This window comes from Geotrypetes seraphini, chromosome 13, assembly GCF_902459505.1.
Source record: "Geotrypetes seraphini chromosome 13, aGeoSer1.1, whole genome shotgun sequence".
NCBI classification, from domain to species: domain Eukaryota; kingdom Metazoa; phylum Chordata; class Amphibia; order Gymnophiona; family Dermophiidae; genus Geotrypetes; species Geotrypetes seraphini.
This window is the reverse complement of record NC_047096.1, coordinates 33,622,647-33,643,015: the sequence shown is the minus strand read 5'-3', so window position 1 is coordinate 33,643,015 and position 20,369 is coordinate 33,622,647. Positions and strand designations below refer to the sequence as shown.

Genomic DNA, 20,369 nt, shown 5'->3' with positions numbered 1-20,369 from the left:
CATCACATACAATTATAGTATACCCCCGTCTGATCCTTTTTTGTGCAAAATAGCTCTTTAGCCGTAAAAAGTACCATTCCCTCAGGGTTTTACAGTCCAAATGCATGACCTTGCATTTCTTAGCATTAAATTTTAGCTGCCAAATTCCAGACCATTCTTCAAACTTCACTAGGACCTTTCTCATGTTCTCCACACCTTCTGGGGTGCCTACTCTATAGCAGATTTTAAGAGGCAAATCTTACCAGAGCCCTTCAGCAATATTGCTTACAAAAATGTTAAAAAGAGCTGGCCCAAAAACTGAACCATACAAAAATGTCAATATTTTCCCCAAGCACTATTCTATAAGGGTGCACCTATAATGGCATAGTGCGAAAATACAAAGAAAGGGGGCATATACAGGATGAGGCTGACACTTATGTACACAGCTTATAGAATACTGTAAGTTATGCATACCCTTGCTACATTAGAATGCCCACAGGTACACAGAGTCTGTGGCTGTGATAACTGCAGGTCCAGATACTGGGTTATGCTAGTATTCTACTGTACAATGGCATACAGATGCCATTATAGAATTGGCACTTGTGTGGCATCAGGCCGCCTAAAAAGAGGCACCCACTTATAGTAAGATAGTAAATGTCAGCAGATATAATAATAATAACAGTTTATATACCGCAGGACCGTGGAGTTGTATGCAGTTTACAATGATTAGCAATGTTACAGATTGAGTGAATAAACAAAGTTACAGATGGAATGAATAAATAAAGTACAGACTTAGCGATTGGCGGTTCTTGCGGTCGTTTGTTAAGGACTAAGATTGAATAGGTTGGTTTCCTAAGTATTTCAGGAATAGATATGTTTTCAGGTGTTTCCTGAATTCTTCATAGATAGTAGGCACAAGCAATTGTTCAAGGTCTTTACCCATAATTCTGCTTGATATGCGAGAAGATGTTGATGATGACTTTTAAATTTACAACCTCTAACTGGTGGAGAAACGAAGTTCAGGTGTGAGCTTCGCTTGTGTCTGTTGGTTGTGAAAGAGGTTATATATTTAGGGGCTAAGCCATAGAGTACCTTGAAGCAAAAACAACCAAACTTGAATTTCACACGTGACGTGCCTCCTGCATGGTCCAACCAGTCTGCCAATCAAGGTGGCCAATTGAATTTGGTACTCTGCACAGAATTACCCCCTCCCCCCCATATGTCTAAATGATTAAGGATTGTTTTTAATTTACTGTATTTTGCTTTCTTTTGTTAACCATTTTGAACTCTATTTTATAGAGAAGATGTGGTATATAAGACAATGATTAGATTACCCTTACTAGCATTATAAACTACTCGGAAATGTTTTTTGATGGGTGGTTTAGCACAGTGGTTCCCAATCCTGTCCTGGCCAGTCGGGATTTCAGAATAGCCCTAATGAATATGCATGAGAGAGATTTGCATATAATGGAAGTGACAGGCATGCAAATCTGCTCCATGCATATTCATTAGGGCTATCCCGAAAACCCGATTGACCTAGTGGTCCTCCAGGACAGGGTTGGGAACCACTGGTTTAGCATATACTTTGGGAATTTTTAGCCGTGCATAATACATCACTTAAACATCTATCTTGTGTAAAAATGATAAATAGTAATAGTACCGTGTTTCCCCGAAAATAAGACCTACCCCAAAAATAAGCCCTAGCATGATTTTCAGGGTAGGTCTTAATATAAGCCCTACCCCCCGAAAATAAGCCCTACTCGCCGGCAGCAGCGCTTCCTCCCGCCCCCCTCTCCCCCCGCCAACCCTGCCATCTCTCCTTCCCATGCGAACCCCGACCGCAAGCCGAAATACCACGTTTGAACGACAAATGTGCCAGTATTTCCATGTGGAAAACATGGATAGGGCTTCTAAGATAATCCTTATAATGTTAATTGTATAATTGTGCAAAAATGTTTTTTAAAATCAACTTATATGTTCAGCATAGCATTGAATGTGTATGTGCTAGTTAAATATTGACCTCGAAAATGTCAGGTTCTGCCTATTTCTGTAATGCCCAGTTCTTTTAAGGCTTCGGAACCATGTTAAACAGGTCATATTATTGTTTAACAGCTCTTGTCTGTAAGATGGATTTGGAGGGCCTTCATGATGTAAGAAACAAAATGCTGGTCATAATCTTTTTAGCTTGCCGACTGGCATTATTTCAGAACAAATGGTTTCAGTATATGAGTAACTGAAACGAGTTCCATTAAAAACCACCCCTACCCGGCCTCTTCCCTGTGGTTTTAGTTTGGGGATTTTTTTTTTTTTGTATAACTGGATCTTTGAATTATTGTACAACTGAAATGCTAAATTAGGTTGATCGCTGTTACCACTGCTGTTGTTGGCCAGAGAACCAGGATACAGCAGAGTGCCTCAGCCTTTGTAATCCTGCCAGTATGCAATATGCCTAAGAGAGAGGCAGAGTGAGAGAGAGGAAGAGAGATGGTTAGTTTCCCACTGGAAGGTCTTGGAAACAGGAAGAGTTAAAGCAGAAGACAGTGCAGAGTAAGTAAGATCTGTATATTATGAAGAATTTTGCCCCTAGAGGAGAGACAAGGGAAATATGATACAGATATTTGAAAGATATTAATGTACAAACAAATATTTTCCAAAGGAAGGTCAGATGTAAAACTAAGGGACATAGTATGAAGTTGCAAGGAGGCAGGAGCAGAATCCAGAAATCTTTCTTCACAGAAGCCTTAGAGCATAGAGATCAGAATTGAGATGCCCAGGTTGGGTGATGAAATTCAAAAAGGAGTCGGCTATACTGTACACAGAGAATTCCTAGATGGCAAGTATTCTGAGGATTATCCCAGAGGATCTCAGACAGACAAACTCATTGAATCTGTATCCTATACTATTACCAGGCTGGACTCTGTGATTCCTTAAACAAAACTTAAAACAGAGAAATAAATAATCTTACAGTTAAATTGATATCAAGGAATTTTCTTCTACGTTTATTTATTCAATTTTCTATACCATTCTCCCAGAGGAGCTCAGACTAGTTTACATGTATTTATTCAGGTACTCAAGTATTTTTCCCTATCTGTCCCAGTGGGCTCACAATCTATTTAATATACTTGAGACAATGGGGGACCAGGTGGCCTGCTCATGGTCACAGGAGACAACTTGGGTTTGAACCTACAACTACAGCACCCACGCTCCACCAGTACATCCCAGAGATAGGGGAAACTGGGAGTGTAATGTCACATATTCTTTGTGAAGTGGTAATACTGTACTTTTAAGCTTTGTCCATTAAGCTTAAAGTTAATTCAGACTAGCAGATTCAAAGGTGAAATCAGAAGGGGAACAGTACTTTCTCTATGGCCATGTTCAACTCTAAAATGGAGTTATGTCCACACACATAAGAGAAGCAGCCAGGAGAAAGGGGGACTCATCTCACCAGACAAACAGCAGTGCACTCTGGGAGCTTATCTTAAAGCAATATACTATGGGGCTCATAATCAAAACTTAAATACATCTAAAAACTCACCCAATTTGGCACTTGGATGATCTAAAGGACAGGTCGTCCAAGTGCCGATAAAACGGCTTTTTGGAAGTATCCAGGGACATATTAGGCCTCTGAAGCCTGCTGTGCACCCAGAGCTGAAAGGGGTGTTTTTGGAGGAGTGGTTAGGGTGGGACATGGATGGGATTTGGGTCAACCTAGACTTAGTCGTCCTGCAGGGATAATCGAGTGTTAGACAAGACTACCGACATGAAACTTATACGTTGTGAGTTAGACGATGTAAAGTGACCAGATAACCACAGCAGAGACAAAGTAAAGATCCCCACTTATTCCCCCCGTATTCACTGACCCCCATTGCACCCCCGCAAAGTTCAGAATAAAAACGTACATACCTGCCGCACCTGGCATAGGAAAGCCTATTAGAGCTGCACAGAGGTGGCTTAAGAGTCTGGGGGGTGGGCTAGTGAACCATAGGAGGACCCAGGCCCATAAGCCACTCTAACCACTACATTCATGGTGGAAAATGTGAGCCCACCAAACCTCCCCAAAACCCTACTGTACTGCCATATAGGTGCCACCTGCAGCTATAAGGGCTATTGGGGTTGTAGACAGGTGGGTATGGGGGTGTTTTGGGGGGGTTCACCATAACCAATAAGGGAGTTCTGGTAAGATGTTTATGTGGCACCCTTTTTGTAAAGTTCGTAACAGTGCCCTGTAAGGTACCCCACTGCTCTGTTGCCATGTCTGGGTAGCCTGTCCATCACAATACTGGACCCTCCCACATCCAAAAGGTTTTGTTTTTGGGCGTTTGAGACTTGGACAGATTTTTGGTTGAGAATGTGGTATAAAGATAGACGTAGTGGTGGTCTGGACAAATACATGCCTGGACGTACAGATAGATGATTTTCGAAAAACTAAATAGGTTAGACTTACTTTTCGAGAATGGACATTTTACCAGTGCCGACTTTGGGCGACTAGTGACCTACGACCAAATCGGACTTAGACTTTTGAGTATGCCCCTCTATATCTGAAAATAAGCACTCTGTTCACATGAATATGGGGACAGAACAGCAAGAGGATGGAAACCAAACATTGAGTGCTTAAAACAGCTGTAAAATTACTTCCTGCACATCTACAAACACTGACAAAGGAAAAATAAATAATAAGTGAAAGGAAGAAAATTATAATAATAATAATAACTTTATTCTTGTACTAGTCTTTAAGCCCGTTACATTAATGGGGGCTAGAGCAGATGTTTGTCTGGGTTTTTTTTCTTTGTCTCTCTCTCCTTGGATGCTGTCTGTCTGTCTGTCATTCATTCTGTCTGTGTCTCTCTCTGGCCCCTCTGCCTACCTGTATTTCTCTGTTGCACCATGCCTGCCTGTCTCTCTGTGGCCCTCTTCTGTCTCCCCCCCTTCCAGAGCAAAGCATGATTGTTTTCTGCCCCTCAGCACACCCCTTTTCCTCTCCCCCTGTTGTGCCATACCTGCGTGCTCCATGGCCCCCTTCTGTTCCCCCCCTGATAAATGCTGTCTGCCCTCCTCCCCCCTAAGCAGCCCCCTTTCCCTCTCCCCCTGGTCCTCTGTTGTGCAATGCCTGCCTGCCCCGTGCCTGTTGTGCCATGCCTGCGTGCTCTGTGGCCCCCTTCTGTTCCCCCCTGATGATTGCTGTCTGCCCCCCTCCCCCCAAAGCAGCTCCCTTTCCCTCTCCCCCCGGTCCCCTGTTGTGCAATGCCTGCCTGCCCTGTGCCTGTTGTGCCATGCATGCGTGCTCCGTAACCCCCTTCTGTTCCCCCCTGATGATTGCTGTCTGCCCCCTCCCCCCAAAGCAGCTCCCTTTTCCTCTCCCCTGGTCCCCTGTTGTGCAATACCTGCCTGCCCCATGGCCCCCTTCCGTTTCATAGAAACATAGAAGATGACGGCAGAAAAGGGCTACAGCCCATCAAGTCTGCCCACTCTGCTTACCCACCCCCTGTCTATGCCCTAATGACCCAATTTCCTTATCTTGACCCTCGTAGGGATCCCACATGGGTATCCCATTTATTCTTAAAGTCTGGCACGCTGTCTGCCTCGATCACCTGCACTGGAAGCTTGTTCCAATGATCAACCACTCTCTCTGTGAAGAAATACTTTCTGGTGTCGCCATGAAATTTTCCGCCCCTGAGTTTGAGCGGGTGCCCTCTTGTGGCCGAGGGTCCCTTGAGAAAGAAAATATCATCTTCCACTTCGACACGTCCCGTGAGGTACTTAAATGTTTCCATCATGTCTCCCCTCTTCCTACGTTCCTCAAGAGTGTAGAGCTGCAATTTGTTCAGTCTCTCTTCGTACGAGAGACCCTTGAGCCCCGAGATCATCCTGGTGGCCGTCCATTGAACCGATTCAATTCTGCGCACATCTTTACTGTAATGTGGCCTCCAGAATTGCACACAGTACTCCAGATGAGGTCTCACCATGGCTCTGTACAACGGCATTATGACTTCAGGCTTTCGGCTGACGAAACTTCTATTGATACAACCCAATATCTGCCTTGCCTTAGATGAAGCCTTCTCCACTTGATTGGCAGTTTTCATGTCTGCACTGATGATTACTCCTAAATCTCGTTCTGCTGAAGTCCAAGTTAAAGTTTCTCCGTTCAAGAAGTACGTCCTGCATGGATTTCCGCTTCCGAGGTGCATGACCTTACATTTCTTAGCATTGAAGCCTAGCTGCCAGGTTGAGGACCAACTTTCCAATGTAAGCAGGTCCTGCGCCATATAATTCTGTAAACTACATTCACTTACTATATTACATAGTTTGGCGTCATCGGCGAATAGTGTTATTTTACCTTGAAGCCCTTGAGTCAGATCCCCTATGAATATGTTGAAAAGGAGTGGACCCAGGACCGAGCCCTGCAGCACTCCACTGGTCACCTCCGATGTTTTAGAGAGGGTACCATTAACCACCACCCTCTGAAGTCTGCCACTCAGCCAATCATTGACCCATGCAGTTAGTGTCTCTCCTAACCCCATCGATTCCATCTTGCTTAGCAGCCTGCGGTGTGGGACACTGTCAAAAGCTTTCCTGAAGTCCAGGTACACGACGTCCAAAGACTCTCCCAAGTCCAATTTTCTTGTTACCCAGTCAAAGAAGCTGATGAGATTGGATTGGCAGGACCTACCCTTGGTGAATCCATGCTGACTGGGATCCCGAAGATTCCCTTCATTCAAGATCGTGTCCAATTTGCTTTTAATTAGTGTTTCCATGAGTTTGCACACTATTGATGTGAGACTCACCGGTCTATAATTCGCAGCCTCTGCCCTGCAACCCTTTTTATGCAGAGGAACGACATTAGCTAATTTCCAGTCCAGGGGAACTTTCCCCTTACTTAGGGAGAGATTGAATAACTCAGCCAACGGTTTTGCCAGGACATCGCTCAATTCTCTGAGCATTCTTGGGTGCAAATTGTCTGGTCCCATGGCTTTGTTCACCTTGAGTCTTGCCAGTTCACTGTAAACACTGTTTCCACCCCCCTCCCATTCTTACCCTCCCTCCATTCCTCGAACTGGAGCTGTGGCTGCATCGTTCACCTCTCGGCCCAGATCTCCTCCTTCATGGCGGTGGGCGGGGCTGCAGGAAGACCGAGTGTGGCGGCAGTGGCAACCCGACTCCTTCAGCACCATGTCGGGAAGGTGGAGAGCGGCCTGCGAGGTTCGCTACAGCGGCTGGTGAACCTCAGCAGGCCACTTTGAAGAGCAGCATCAGTGGGAGGGAGGAGTCGCTGGCACACGCGCCTCCAGCTAGCGCAGGCGCCGTGAGGAGTGACACAGAAGTACACCTCATGCCACCAGGACTCACGATCATTCAACAGCGCATGCGCGCTCTAGGGTTTTATTATTATAGATACAGCCCATCCATAAAAGTTCCGGGCGGTTCACAAAGAAAAAGAACTGTACAATCAGTGAAATATACATAAGTTCAGAAAAAACATAATAAAAATATACGGTTAAGAACAAAGTTATGTAACATAAAGAACCTCCAATGTAGAATTATGTACAGTTATTTTCTTGACTACACACAAAGAGAGAAGAAATAGCTTAAAAAGCAAAAATCAAAAGTTCTTCTGGAACTGTTTCTTTATTCACCACCACCACCACCACCATACAAGATAAGTACTCAAAAAAATAATATCGGTGAATGTGGTATTTCTCACAGTTTATGAAGTACCTTTATAGTTTAAGTTGCTTTATATGTTTTTGTGCAGTGATTAAACTGTGGTTGGCTACCTTAACCTCAATATTTGGGCTGGTGCTAGTGCATGTTAAGACCAGAACATAATAATTTTGATCAAAAAGTTTTTTGAACATTTTGTATACAATTTTATGTTTGAGGGTTTTTTTTTCTTATGTTATGTAGCCCTTCTGTAAAGGTATGGGGCAGCACTAAATGTCTGTTACAACCTTGAATGAAGACATGGGAAAAGAGGGATAACTTGCCTGGAGAAGCAGTTACAATCCTAAATGAATACTTGGTGGGCATGGGAGTCTAGTAGATGCACTGGATTGTTCACCAGTCTGAGTCAGATGAGCTCAGTCTATGCAACCAAGGGCATAAAATAATAAACCGGAGAGCAAAACTCGACAAGGCTATGTTTCGGCAATGGTGCCTGCATCAGGAGTCAATTGCTTCAGTTTATTGTTATGCAAAGAATTGGTTCTTTAGAGTTCACTATAACGATAATCTCTAATGTCATAAGGGTGTACTTACTCTTAGAAACATAGAAAATGACGGCAAATAAGGGCCATAGCCCATCAAGTCTGCCCACTCCACAGACCCACCCCCTAAGTCTGCTCTAGAGCCCCCGCTCTAACTGACCCATCCGTAACTTCACCCTCTCAGGGATCCCATCTTGACACCATACATTTGGTCTAACTGCTGTTATCCAAATGCAGCAAAGACTTGCATAAATACACTATTCTACGATCTGTAAATATAAGTGGCAGCCACACCCATGCTCATCCCTGTGAATGCCCCTTGCATTTACCTGCCTTGCCACTTATGCACATCCTTACAGAATAGTGCTTAGGTGTTTTACTGCCACTTACACTCAAAATTGTACACTTACCCTGCAAAAATACCAGTATTTTGCAAACTAATCCGCTCCAGTGGCATGTAAATGTGAGTGCCCAGTTATAGAATTGATCTTATAGTGACTAGATGCAAAGCCCAGTAGAAGACATGATAAACCCAAAAGGAGAAAAAAGCGACTAAACACCAGTAGCATAGTTTAAGGACAGTGTGCTTCTTGATCAATTTCTATTTTAATTCCTTTCTGTCCCCCCCCCCCTTTTTTTTTCCAGCCTGACCTCCTCAAGTCCGGTGCACAGTGCAAAATCAGAGTCCTTCGCCACACCCTTGGAAGAGAAGGTGGAGTTTATGGTCACCCAGTCCAAAGAAACAGAAAACAAAACAGGTAAACAACGCCAGCCTTGTGAAAGAATACAGAACCTGTTGAGTCTGGGGTGCAGTTTGGAATGAAGACATTTTTATATTTAAATGATTTTTTATTGATGAAAGCAAAAACAGTACATAGAGCCAAGGTAAGTCAAAATACATTTCAGGCAAGCCAAAACACTCATAGCATCATAGCACAAGGATTCAACAGTCTCCAGAATAAAGACGTTTTTATTCTGAACTCATGCAGCATTAGACTTCTTATATGTTTTTTGGTTGGGGTTTTTTTTTTGGGGGGGGTGGTTTGGTTGGGGGGAGGCAGTGTCTCCAAATGGGTTCACATACTTTGAGAGTAATGAACCCCACTCTAAGTCAATCATATTTGGTACTAACGTTTGCCATTGTGCTTGCATCACGCCACTTTGGCAAGCGCAACGGTATATTTGAGACACCAAGATCATCATCCGCATGCTTTTTTTTTTACACTGAATGGTGCTTTTGATTCACTTTGATCACTCCTGGGATAACGTCAGATGATTTTGGCTCATTAAAGCATCTTTCTTTTGACTAATGATCATTGTTAATGCCCTGCTGGCTCATTGTTGTCCAAAGGAGGGACAGGGGAGATATGATTCAGACGTTCAAATACTTGAAGGGTATTAACGTAGAACAAAATCTTTTCCAGAGAAAGGAAAATGGTAAAACCAGAGGACATAATTTGAGGTTGAGGGGTGGTAGATTCAGGGGCAATGTTAGGAAATTCTACTTTATGGAGAGGGTGGTGGATGCCTGGAATGCGCTCCCGAGAGAGGTGGTGGAGAGTAAAACTGTGACTGAGTTCAAAGAAGCGTGGGATGAACACAGAAGATTTAGAATCAGAAAATAATATTAAATATTGAACTAAGGCTAGTACTGGGCAGACTTGCACGGTCTGTGTCTGTGTATGGCCGTTTGGTGGGGGATGGGCTGGGGAGGGCTTCAGTGGCTGGGAGGGTGTAGATGGGCTGGAGTAGGTTTTAACAGAGATTTCGGCAGTTGGAACCCAAGCACGGTACCGGGTAGAGCTTTGGATTCTTGCCCAGAAATAGCTATGAAAAAAATAAAAAAATTTAAATTGAATCAGGTTGGGCAGACTGGATGGACCATTCGGGTCCATCTGCTGTCATCTACTATGTTACTATGTGTGCCCTATTCCTGCAACATTAGGGTGACAGCCAAGTACTACTCAAATTTTAACTAAGAGCCTCAAAGTCTCAGACCAACACTCCAGGGGAACCCAGCCCCCTATAAGGAGTTCAGTATAATCATAGGCTCCAACCCGGAAAAACACCAAAGAAGAAAAATGCATATCAACAGGAGAAAAGTTCTCTGGTTTGAAAACCGAGTCAGTACTAAACACTGGCTGTCAGCCCAGCATAAGCGGCACTAAGCAAAAAGGAATTAAAGATCTAGGCGGAACTTAGTTTCTAAGCAGTTCAAGTTGAGCTCTCGTACCGCCATGCCTTGGTCCCTATATTCCAGCTGATACAAGTCCTTAATATTCAAAAATCAATAGGAGTCCAAGGCTATACCATCCAAGGAATCAAAGTGAACAAGTCCCGACAAGAGAGCTTGCAAGTCCTTGTTTCGCAGAAATGCTGCGTCAGGAGAATAATCCTCTTGCGATAATCCAAACTGCCCAAGCCAGAGAACCTTTTTCCTGTTGATAGTAGTTTTTCTTCTCCGGTGTTTTTCCGGGTTGGAGCCTATGATTATACTAAACTCCTTATAGGGGGCAGGTCTGTGAGACTTTGAGGCTCTTGGTTAAAATTTGAGTAGTACTTGGCTGTCATCTTAATGTTAGCAGGAATAGGGCACATATAGAATCAATTTTTTTACGGTTACTGCGATTATTAATTATTTCTATAGTGCTACCAGATGCACGCAGCGCTGCACAGAGTCACAAAGAAGAAGAAAACAATCCCTGCTCGAAAGAGCTTATAATATAAATTTCCAAAACAGACAAACAGGATGTCATGGATGCAGTTAAGGGGAATGGATAATCAGCAGGCTGGGTTGGAGGGCAGAGGAGTAGGGTTAAGGATTGAAGTCTATATCAAAAAGGTGGGTTTTCAGTCTGCTTTTAAACAAGGAAAGGAAAGGGCCTGACGGACAAACTTGGGTAATTTATTCCAGGCATAGGGGGCAGCTAGATGAAAGGAACGAAGTCTGTAATTGGCAGTGGAGGAGAAGGGTAAAGCTAAGAGCAGCTTATCTGAGGAACAGAGTTCTCTGGGAGGTGTATAAGGAGAGAGAAGCAAGGAGAGATATTGAGGGGCAGCAGAATGAACACAGTTGTAGGTCAGTTGAGTAACATGCCTTTCCCCAAAATTTGTGAATTTTATCTGGTATAATCATTGTTGTCCAAGACATATTTAGTTGTTCTGGTATTCTATCTCTGAAATATGCCAACATTGGTCTTGTTCTTTTCTCCCTATATCTGAGAGGAGAAAAATGAAGAAGACAATGAAACCGAACGCTTTTCTAAGGCAGCGATTCCTTAACTGCACATTAGGAATGGTTTTACTAGGTTAAAGGCAAAACAAGTTTGCTTCAAGGCGCTTTCTACTTCAGAAAGGAAATCAGAACCCTTCATTTTTCAGTATCTTACATTAATTTCAGCAATGAATATGTAAAACATGCTTACACCTTTTCAGTGCAGCAAAGTACAATGAGAACAGTACTAGCCCATCAAAGAACAGCACCCTGGCTTTCATCCTTTCTTCCACTGGGACCATTAATTGCCTATATTAGTTTTGGAGCAACAGAGCTTTATGAGTTTAATGCATTTATTGAAATGAGAGTAATTTAAATTTTTTTGCTAACTCTTTTCATCTTTGAGGGCTTCAGAATGAGCTCTTTAAAGCATTCCCGTCGTTGAAAATGCTTAAAAATGCCCCTTCCCCCTTTAATAAGGCAGTGGGAACAAGAAGCACCTAGACCTTCTAAAAATATTCCAGTCTTTCTAGATTTTGAGAATATCATGGAGTTTGACTCTTCCATGTATTACCCTCCTTCCATCTGTTCAGCTGTATCAAGCTCAGCCCGCCCAACTCATTACATCAAGATTTGTAATTTAATTTCATAAATGTCCTTTCTGATTGTGTGCTGGTCTCTCTCCCCCTCCTTTTTTAAAAAGTAATAGATGTGCATGTAGTGGGGGGAGTCTTTTAAGGAAAGATAAGTAACAGTATTGAATATTACAACACCTAAATTTCTGCAAATTGCTATTGGATAGAAAAAATGCATAGGACTCGATATTCAGTGTGAGTCAAACAGCCGATAACATCCATGAACTGGTTAACGTGCTTGTCGGTGGCTAACTAGTTGTTTTCAGTGGCACTTAACTGGCCATTTTTGCACCAAAGTACAAGCCACTGATTTTGGGAAGAGGGTCATACCAGGGACAGAGTGCCATTCCCAATTTTCAGAGCTAACTTGCCAGTGTTAGCGCATAAATAGCAGTCCTGTCTTTATATGCTAATGAATGACTGATTAGGTCTGAATGTAAAGTTAACCAGGCAAGTACTGGCTGGCTTAAAAAAGCCTGGATATTCAATGCCGGGCATTGAATATCAGGGGTCAACGCCAGCAAATGATCATTAACAGCACTACCCATTGCTGGCTGAATATTGAAGGGATAATATACGAAGTTTATCTCATTTTTATTAAAACTATCCTGAAATTTTTATGCCAGTTTGTTGAAAGTGCTTTATTATGCAGAAACATAAGACTGAAAAAAATATCCCCGTCTGTTAATGTGTTCTGACGTGGGAGTTTATATTTGGCACAAACAGAGCACTCTGTACTTTTTAGAGATTCCCTCTTCTTTTCCGTGCAGCTTAGTGATTTCTGTGGGTGAAATATCTGGGCTATGGGCCTGTACTTACCATATGTTACGACTCTCCTCCCACAAAGTAGCATTTGGTGAATTTTAGGTTTGGCTGCTCTAGTAATTCCATGACCAAATGTATCATATTACCATAAATTGGCACCAAACAAGATTAACGCTCAGTAAAGCAGAACCTTTCAATTCCTTGGTCTCTGTCAAAGATATTTCCCAGGTACTTCTCCATCATAGAGTTCTCAAAGAGGACCATTTTTAACGCTGTTTCTGCAGATAAAGCACTTCCTTCCTCATGGAAATGGACTTTTATGAAACTGCCAACACAATATGTACAAATTACTTAAGGTTCATTTTTTCGTCTTAGCTTTTAGCTGTCCCTCAGACATCCAATAAAATGTTTGAGAATGACTACAATTTTTTACTGAACAATGTAAACAAAGCTGATTAATATCTTGAGGACTTAATGACTTAATGACAAAGAGCGCCTTTGCGCTGTGTTCTGCCACACATGTTGGGGAGGTGGGAACCTCGGGTTCAGCCTCTGACTACTTTATCGATGCTGCCAAACACCTGTTTGGGTCGAATAGGGCACAGTTTTACCCTCTTAGGGTCCTGTGATGTAGCACCAGTGCCTAGTAAAGGTTCTGATGGCCCCAAGGAGAAAAGAAAGCATTCTAACCTTCCCATTGAAGAAGGTTCTTGATCCTCTATGCCCTTTACGCCTGACTTTGTGAAGTGCTCTGACAAGACTATATCGGTGGTGCTGCAGCGCCTTCTGTGTCAGCTAGAGAATGACCCCCTGCCCGGTCTTCCCGTGTTCTGGCATCTGCTTCTCCATGAAGTCTCGTGTCTCCCCTGGACACCTTTCAATACCACATACAGTCCAGTCGCACAGAAAAATGTTTAAAATGCCAATAAGATATCAGATTACCCTCCAAGCAGCATAGCTCTAAAGGGTTACTTCATATTTTCCCGGAGGCACATTCCTTACTATTTTTATTGTGTTTCTTTTCTTCACTTTTATATAAATATTTTCTTTCAATGAATAATTTCTTTCAATAGTTAAATATTTCACTTAGCTTAGCTTTCAGCCATTACTATTAGTCCCCTCAGCCTCAGTTTTTCAACTTTTCCAAAAGGGGACAGATTCAAAACGAATGCTAGGAAGTTCTTCTTTACCCAACATGTGGTGGACAGCTGGAATGCGCTTCCAGAGGGCGTAATAGAGCATGGTACGGTACTGGGGTTCAAGAAAGGATTGGACAATTTCCTGCTGGAAAAGGGGATAGAGGGGTATAGATAGAGGATTACTGCACAGGTCCTGTTCCTGTTATGCCGCTGCATGAGCGGACTGCAGAGCACGATGGACCTCAGGTCTGACCCAGCAGAGGCATTGCTTATGTTCTTATGTTTGCTGCCTTTCCTGTGGGGGGCCTTCCCTCTGCCACCGCATCACTGATGACATCATCATTGGCATGGTTTTTGGTCCTGCTTCTTTGGTGGTGGCTGGTTAACCTGGTTCTGCAAACTGAACTTACTATCAAGCCACCTCAGAGACTTTTCTATCTCTTAAATATGTTCATTGTTGCCGCCGCTACTGTTTGGAACGGAGGCATGTCGGCCTCGCGGTGGAAGGGTCGGTGGGGTTCTTCTATGCGGGATGGGAAGGATGGATGGAAAGATGTTGAGCAAGGAGATGGACCGCGGACCGTGGATTGGGAACTCCTGCATTAAAATATACAAATAAATAAAACATAAATCAAACTAAAAGTCTCTTGCCAAATACAACAAATGTATATAAAAAGTGTATATTTTAAAAAATGAATATTGTTCACCTGTGGCAATTCTTTTAAACCTCTATAGAAGTGCTATGACATAGACTATGCTTTTAGAAGAAGAAAAATATGAAGTTAAGTGAGATGCTCCAATGACGATTTGGAGCATAAAGCCAAGCATTGTGAAAGACATTTGAGTGCCTGGTGGCCCTGCTGAGGATCATGAAGACAGATATCTAATACATTAAGGTTATGAGGTGCAATATGAATATGTGATTACGTCTATTATTCTAAAAGTATAGTATAAAAATGAAAACATTTAAATTGCTCCTTGATCATTTGTATTGCTGTTTCTCTCTGATCTGCTTGTTTCTTGAAATACCTAAATGGGCTGCTATGAAATTATCTCCAGGTGTGCATTTTTACTGTGTTTGGAAGAGGTGCTTTAGTAGAGTTGAGTCTAGGTGGAGTTTTCTCTTACACATGTGGTTTTAGACTTTTTTTAAAAAGTACCGTATGTATCTAAATAGCAGGTGTAATTGTGCATGGATAGTTTTGCTAGGGTAATTTTCAAAGAGAAATTAAATGCACCTGTTCACTTTGAAAATTTGCATAAGTAATGTATAGAACAGCCCATAGATTTAAATACAGTATTACAGAATTGCCTGCTTAATGTATAAGTAAGTAAAATACAGAAAGATGTCCATATATGTAGCTGCCAAACTACATGTAATTACCAAAGGTAAGTAACTAAAAGGTTTTAAAAATATCATCACCCAGCTTAACTAAGCAATAAATCCAAAGGGTGACAGAAGGTCAGGAGGAAGAAAGAAAGCTCTGCTTTCAGCACTATCCAGCTAACTTGTCGCTAGCCAAACTAGGAGCAGAGATAACTAATTTAAACTGAAGTCAACTTGGATTATATCTCTTCCCTCCGGTTTGATTTTTAAAACTAAAAATGAGCTCAGGCAACCTCCTCCCCCTCAACACTGATTGCATCTCCTTCAAGTCCAATCTACAGGTAAAAAAGAGTTCCAACAGTCCCTTCCCTCCAGATAATACTGGCCATTTAGGGGTGTGCATTTGTTAGTGCATATTCAGTTCATTAATGCACATTCAAAAATTTAGGGGCCCTTTTACTCATATTAAACAGCATTAAGCTCTAACACACACTTAGCTTGTGGGAAAAGGCTTATCAAAAGACATGTTAAAATGCTTTGCGATAATAATTTGCCTTCTAGGGCTCCTTTTACGAAGGTACGCCAGGGCCTTAACACATGGAATAGCGTGCGCTAGCCGCTACCGCCTCCTTTTGAGCAGGGGGCAGATTTTCAGCTAGCGCGCGCTATAGTTCACGGTAATCCAGTGCGTGTGCTAAAAACGCTAGCGCACCTTCGTAAGCTAAGCGCACATTATTTATATTTTTGGAAATATTTTCCGGAGGGGCGTGATGTGAGTGGGGAATGGGCGTGAGAGCATTATTCAGTTAACGTATTCACATTAGTGCGTGCTAACTGAATAATGCAGACTTAACATAGGAACAATTAACATGTGCTAATGGGACATAAAATGCCTTAATTAAATCCTTTTTCCTTAAATTCCTGTGTAAATGCTTGATTGTTTATGAAAAAAATAGATATGTGTTTCTAGATCCTTTACAACAAGAGTCCTTCCTTGCTGGGAAACAGATAAGGAAGAATTACCTAAGGTACTTAAAGGGTCTTTTACAAAGCTGTGGTAGTGATGCTTCTGCAGTAAATGTACCAAAGTCCATTCAGTGCATTATAGGCTTCAGTGCATTTTCTGCAGCAGGATCACTATAGTGGCTTTGTAAAAGGGCCCTTAATGATTTTGAGAATATTTTCTTTATTTCTTATTACAGTTGAGGATAGAGAAAAAGTTCAAATGTATGAGGGTTCTTCAAAAAGTTTTTGCACCTCCATATTTTCGCGGGAAAAGGTTGGGGCAGGAAAAGTGAGGGCAAGTTAGAAGGATGCAGGGAAAAATGTATCGCAAAACAGGACGATTATGTAGAAAAGTCATGTAATTTGCTTTTGAGATATTTAATAGTGTTTAAAAAAATTAACGTGCAGAAACGTTTTGAAGATCCCTCGCAATTGTAATTTTATTCCTTGTAATTCTTTATGTATTGGGCAATTAGGCCCCCTTTTTTTAAGCTGTGTAAGAAATTTTATCGCAGACTGCTGTGGTAAAAGCTCCAATGCTCAGGAACTCTGTGAGCATTGGAGTTTGTACTGAAACGGTCTGTGATAAAAAAAACCTCTGAAAGATTGATAAGTGCTGGCAGCCTTTCTTACGCTATCTTTTACAAAGCCATGGTAGAAGTTTCTATCGGTAGAACTCCTATGACAGTCACATTTACCTCACTGGCCCGCGGTAGAGACCTCTACCTCGGCTTTATAAAAAGAGCCCTTAGATAGTTTCAAGTTTATTAAGTATTTGATATCCCCCTGCTCTTCTTTAGTTGTGGAGATCCCGTGGCAGTGAGGGAATCATTAATCCCAAAGGGTTTGGGAGAAGGTTTGCTTTAGCATCGAGGGTGCAGTTTTAGCAGGGAGAATGTGAGGGGCTAAGATTTTAGTAAGTCACTTTGAAGATAATTTTATAACAGGTCATCTAGGTTGAGAGACCAAGTGAGTGCCTATTTTGGGCCTATTTTATAAAAATACACAGATACCCTTGAATGCTGAACTACAGATTTATAATAATATTATAAATAAACCAAACATGCCAGGAAAACAAACAAACTCAGTAGCATGATTGGCAACAAGGATATTCTTTACATTTTCAGTGTGGTAAACCAAATACCTATTTCCTTTTTGGAGGCCATAATGGGCAAACTTGCTGCCTCGCTTTGTGGTGGTGGTTTTTTTTTTTTTTTACCCAGCTGTCTCCTTCTGCTTCTTTACGCATCAACTCTGCCCTGGCTTTAAGCCATCTCATTCCTTTTCTTTCTTTTTTTAGACGAGACCAGCTCTGCTCCTCTTCCCGACTGGCAGACTGGTCAAGCCCTGTATTTGGAGACTTCGTGGGAGGAACATCTATTGGAACAACAGGATTTCTTGGAAAAAGAAATGGAGGAAGCTAGGAAAATGATTTCTGGACTACAGGTATCTTTGATTTGGGGGTATCAGAGAGATTTAGTTTTGTAATCTTTTTTATCTAATCCTTGCAAATCTTTGTCCTTCCTGTAAAGTTGATTGTATTTCTTACCTGATTTTCATGAGCAACGCTTCACTGGAAAGCTATTGAGTTAGATGAGGGTCCTGGAGAAAACTTTCCCGATCGATACCAAAATTCAGTACGGAAAAATTGATTTCATGTTAATCAAGTATTTTCCCTATCTGTCCCAGCGGGCTCACAATCTATCTAATGAACCTAGAACAGTGGAAGATTACTAAGTGACTTGTCCAGGGTCACAGGGAGCAGTGCAGGGTTTGAACCCACAACTTCAGGGTGCAGAGGCTATAGCTCTAACCACTGCACCACACTCCTCCCAGAAAATATTTCCTCACTGAACATGTAATTAAACTCTGGAATACGTTGCCGGAGAATGTGGTGAAATTGGTTAGCTTAGCAGAGTTTAAGTTTCAAGTTTATTAAAAATTTTGATAAAACGCAAATCAAAACTTCTAAGCGTTTCACAATTTGTAATTAAAAAGGGGGGAGCAATGAGGAATTAGGGTAGGAATGTCCAAAATGTCCTAATTTAGTTGGGAATGATTTGGGTTCATTGGAACTCAACCCATTTCCTTATTTTTCCTTAAAACTTAGTTGGCATAAGCAAATATGTTTCCCCTTTTAGTGTGCTTGTAAAGGATTGTTTTTTGTACTATTTGTTGTATTGAAAACTTGTATGGAAACCTTTTTTTCCTTGATATTTTCATGATATTGTAAATGCATTAAATTTAATAAAAAAGGGGGGGAGCCAATAAACGAGTAAGTACTCGTATAACAATACTTGACCAACTAGAAATAATAGGGAAATAGGGAGAACTACAAATTAACAGTAAAGAATACATGAAAGGTAAATCACGATGGGGAGGCTGGGGAATAAAGATTATGAAATCACTCTGGCTGTAACCTAATCTATTTAACAGTCGAATGCATCTTGGAAAAGGTAAGTCTTTAGATTTCCCTTGAGCTTATCTAAGTTTTTTTCTGCCCTGATACGAAGAGGTAGGGAATTCCATATTGTAGGGGCCGTGATTGCAAATGAGGTAGCCCGATGTATGCTAATAATTTTCAAGGATGGCGTATAAAGCAGATGCTGAGAGGAGCATCTTAGAGCTCTTATAGGATCATGTGGAATGAGAAGTTTATGGATAGAAGCTGGTTTGAGTTTTGAATGAAAGGATAGCTATTTTATATATGATACGGTGTGGAATTGGCAACCAGTGAGCTGATTTTAATAAAGGAGTAACATTATCGAATTTCTTTTTATTTGTGATAATTTTTATGGCCGTGTTTTGTATCAACTGTAAATGGCGGATGTCTTTTTCATAGATACCCTTTATACAATGCATTACAGTAATCGAGCTTAAATATAATTAGGGAATGAATTAAAATATTGAGAAATTGAGGATCTAGAATGTTTGCAAGAGATCAGATCATGCTCAGCCTAATGAAGCAATTTTTTTTACTACAGAGCTAATTTGCAGGCAGTAAGTTAATTTGTTATCTATTATTACACCCAAAATTTTAGTTGCAAACACAGAAATAATAGGGATATCTTTTATTGTAATGGGAGATCTAAGCTGTATAATTATCTTTCCATGGAAAAAGGTTTGGATAATTTCCTAAAACAAAAGTCCATAATCCATTATTAGTAGTAGTACTTGATATACCGCTTGAGATGACTTGGAGAAATCCACTGCTTATTCCTAGGATAAGCAGCATAAGATCTGTTTTACTGCTTGGGTTCTTGCCAAATACTTGTGACCTGGATTGGCCACTGTTGGAAACAGGATACTGGGCTTGATGGACCTTCATTCTGTCACAGTATGGTAATTCTTATGTATACAGATTAATGAGAGGTTGCTATATCAGCAAAGACCACAGGGTGTCAGCATCACGATCACTGTTTCTTTGCATTTACTCTGCACTTTGATTTCAGCCGGGTTTGTTTCAATTCAGATGTTGACATCAAAGATGTAAGAGGCATTAGGCACCAAGCACACCATTTCCTCTGCCTTCCATTGCTTTCTCTTCTCTCCTTTGACACCCCCCTCCCCCACTAAAATTAAAATTAAACATACCATAGTCACAAGGAACTGCAGTGGGAATTAAACCCAGATCTCCAGATTCTCAGGCTGCTGCACTAACCATTAAGCTACTCCTCCATTAATAACATAACATAGCATAATAGCAGATTTCTAGACCGCATAGCCATTAGTTCAATGCGGTTAACAAAAGATTATGCTATGGGAAAATACAGAATTAATGAGATGCGAAGAAATTTAGCTAGCCAAAAAATTTGGAGAAAGGTCTTTAAAAGTTTTCTGTAGTGCTCATAAGATTTGGATCTGATCAATAATGGATGGAAATCTTTGTCATAAGAAGCAGCCTGATAAGAAAGACAGTGCCCATGGTGCCTCTTACTCTTGCAACCCTTTGCTGAAGGGAACGTAAATAGGGCGTGAGATTTTCTACTCCTCTCATGTGTCATGATAATGCAACATATGTGTGTTAGAGTAGTCTAGATTGTATAGTAAGAGGGTGTAATTTGTGAAGCCTTATCCAGGAAATGACAGAGAATACGAAATTGT

At 41.5% G+C, this 20,369-nt stretch overlaps 1 protein-coding gene across 9 annotated transcripts in view; it reads left to right on the top strand.

Moving 5' to 3' along the window:
* The window catches only part of DIXDC1 (DIX domain containing 1), a 178,698-nt gene that overhangs the window by 107,095 nt on the left and 51,234 nt on the right, over positions 1–20,369 (top strand). For all 9 annotated transcript variants that reach the window (XM_033917358.1, XM_033917356.1, XM_033917357.1 and 6 more), the window contains 2 exons: positions 8,826–8,938; positions 17,566–17,711. In XM_033917358.1, the coding sequence (XP_033773249.1) occupies positions 8,826–8,938; positions 17,566–17,711 (259 nt within the window). The remainder of the gene's footprint in view (positions 1–8,825; positions 8,939–17,565; positions 17,712–20,369) is intronic.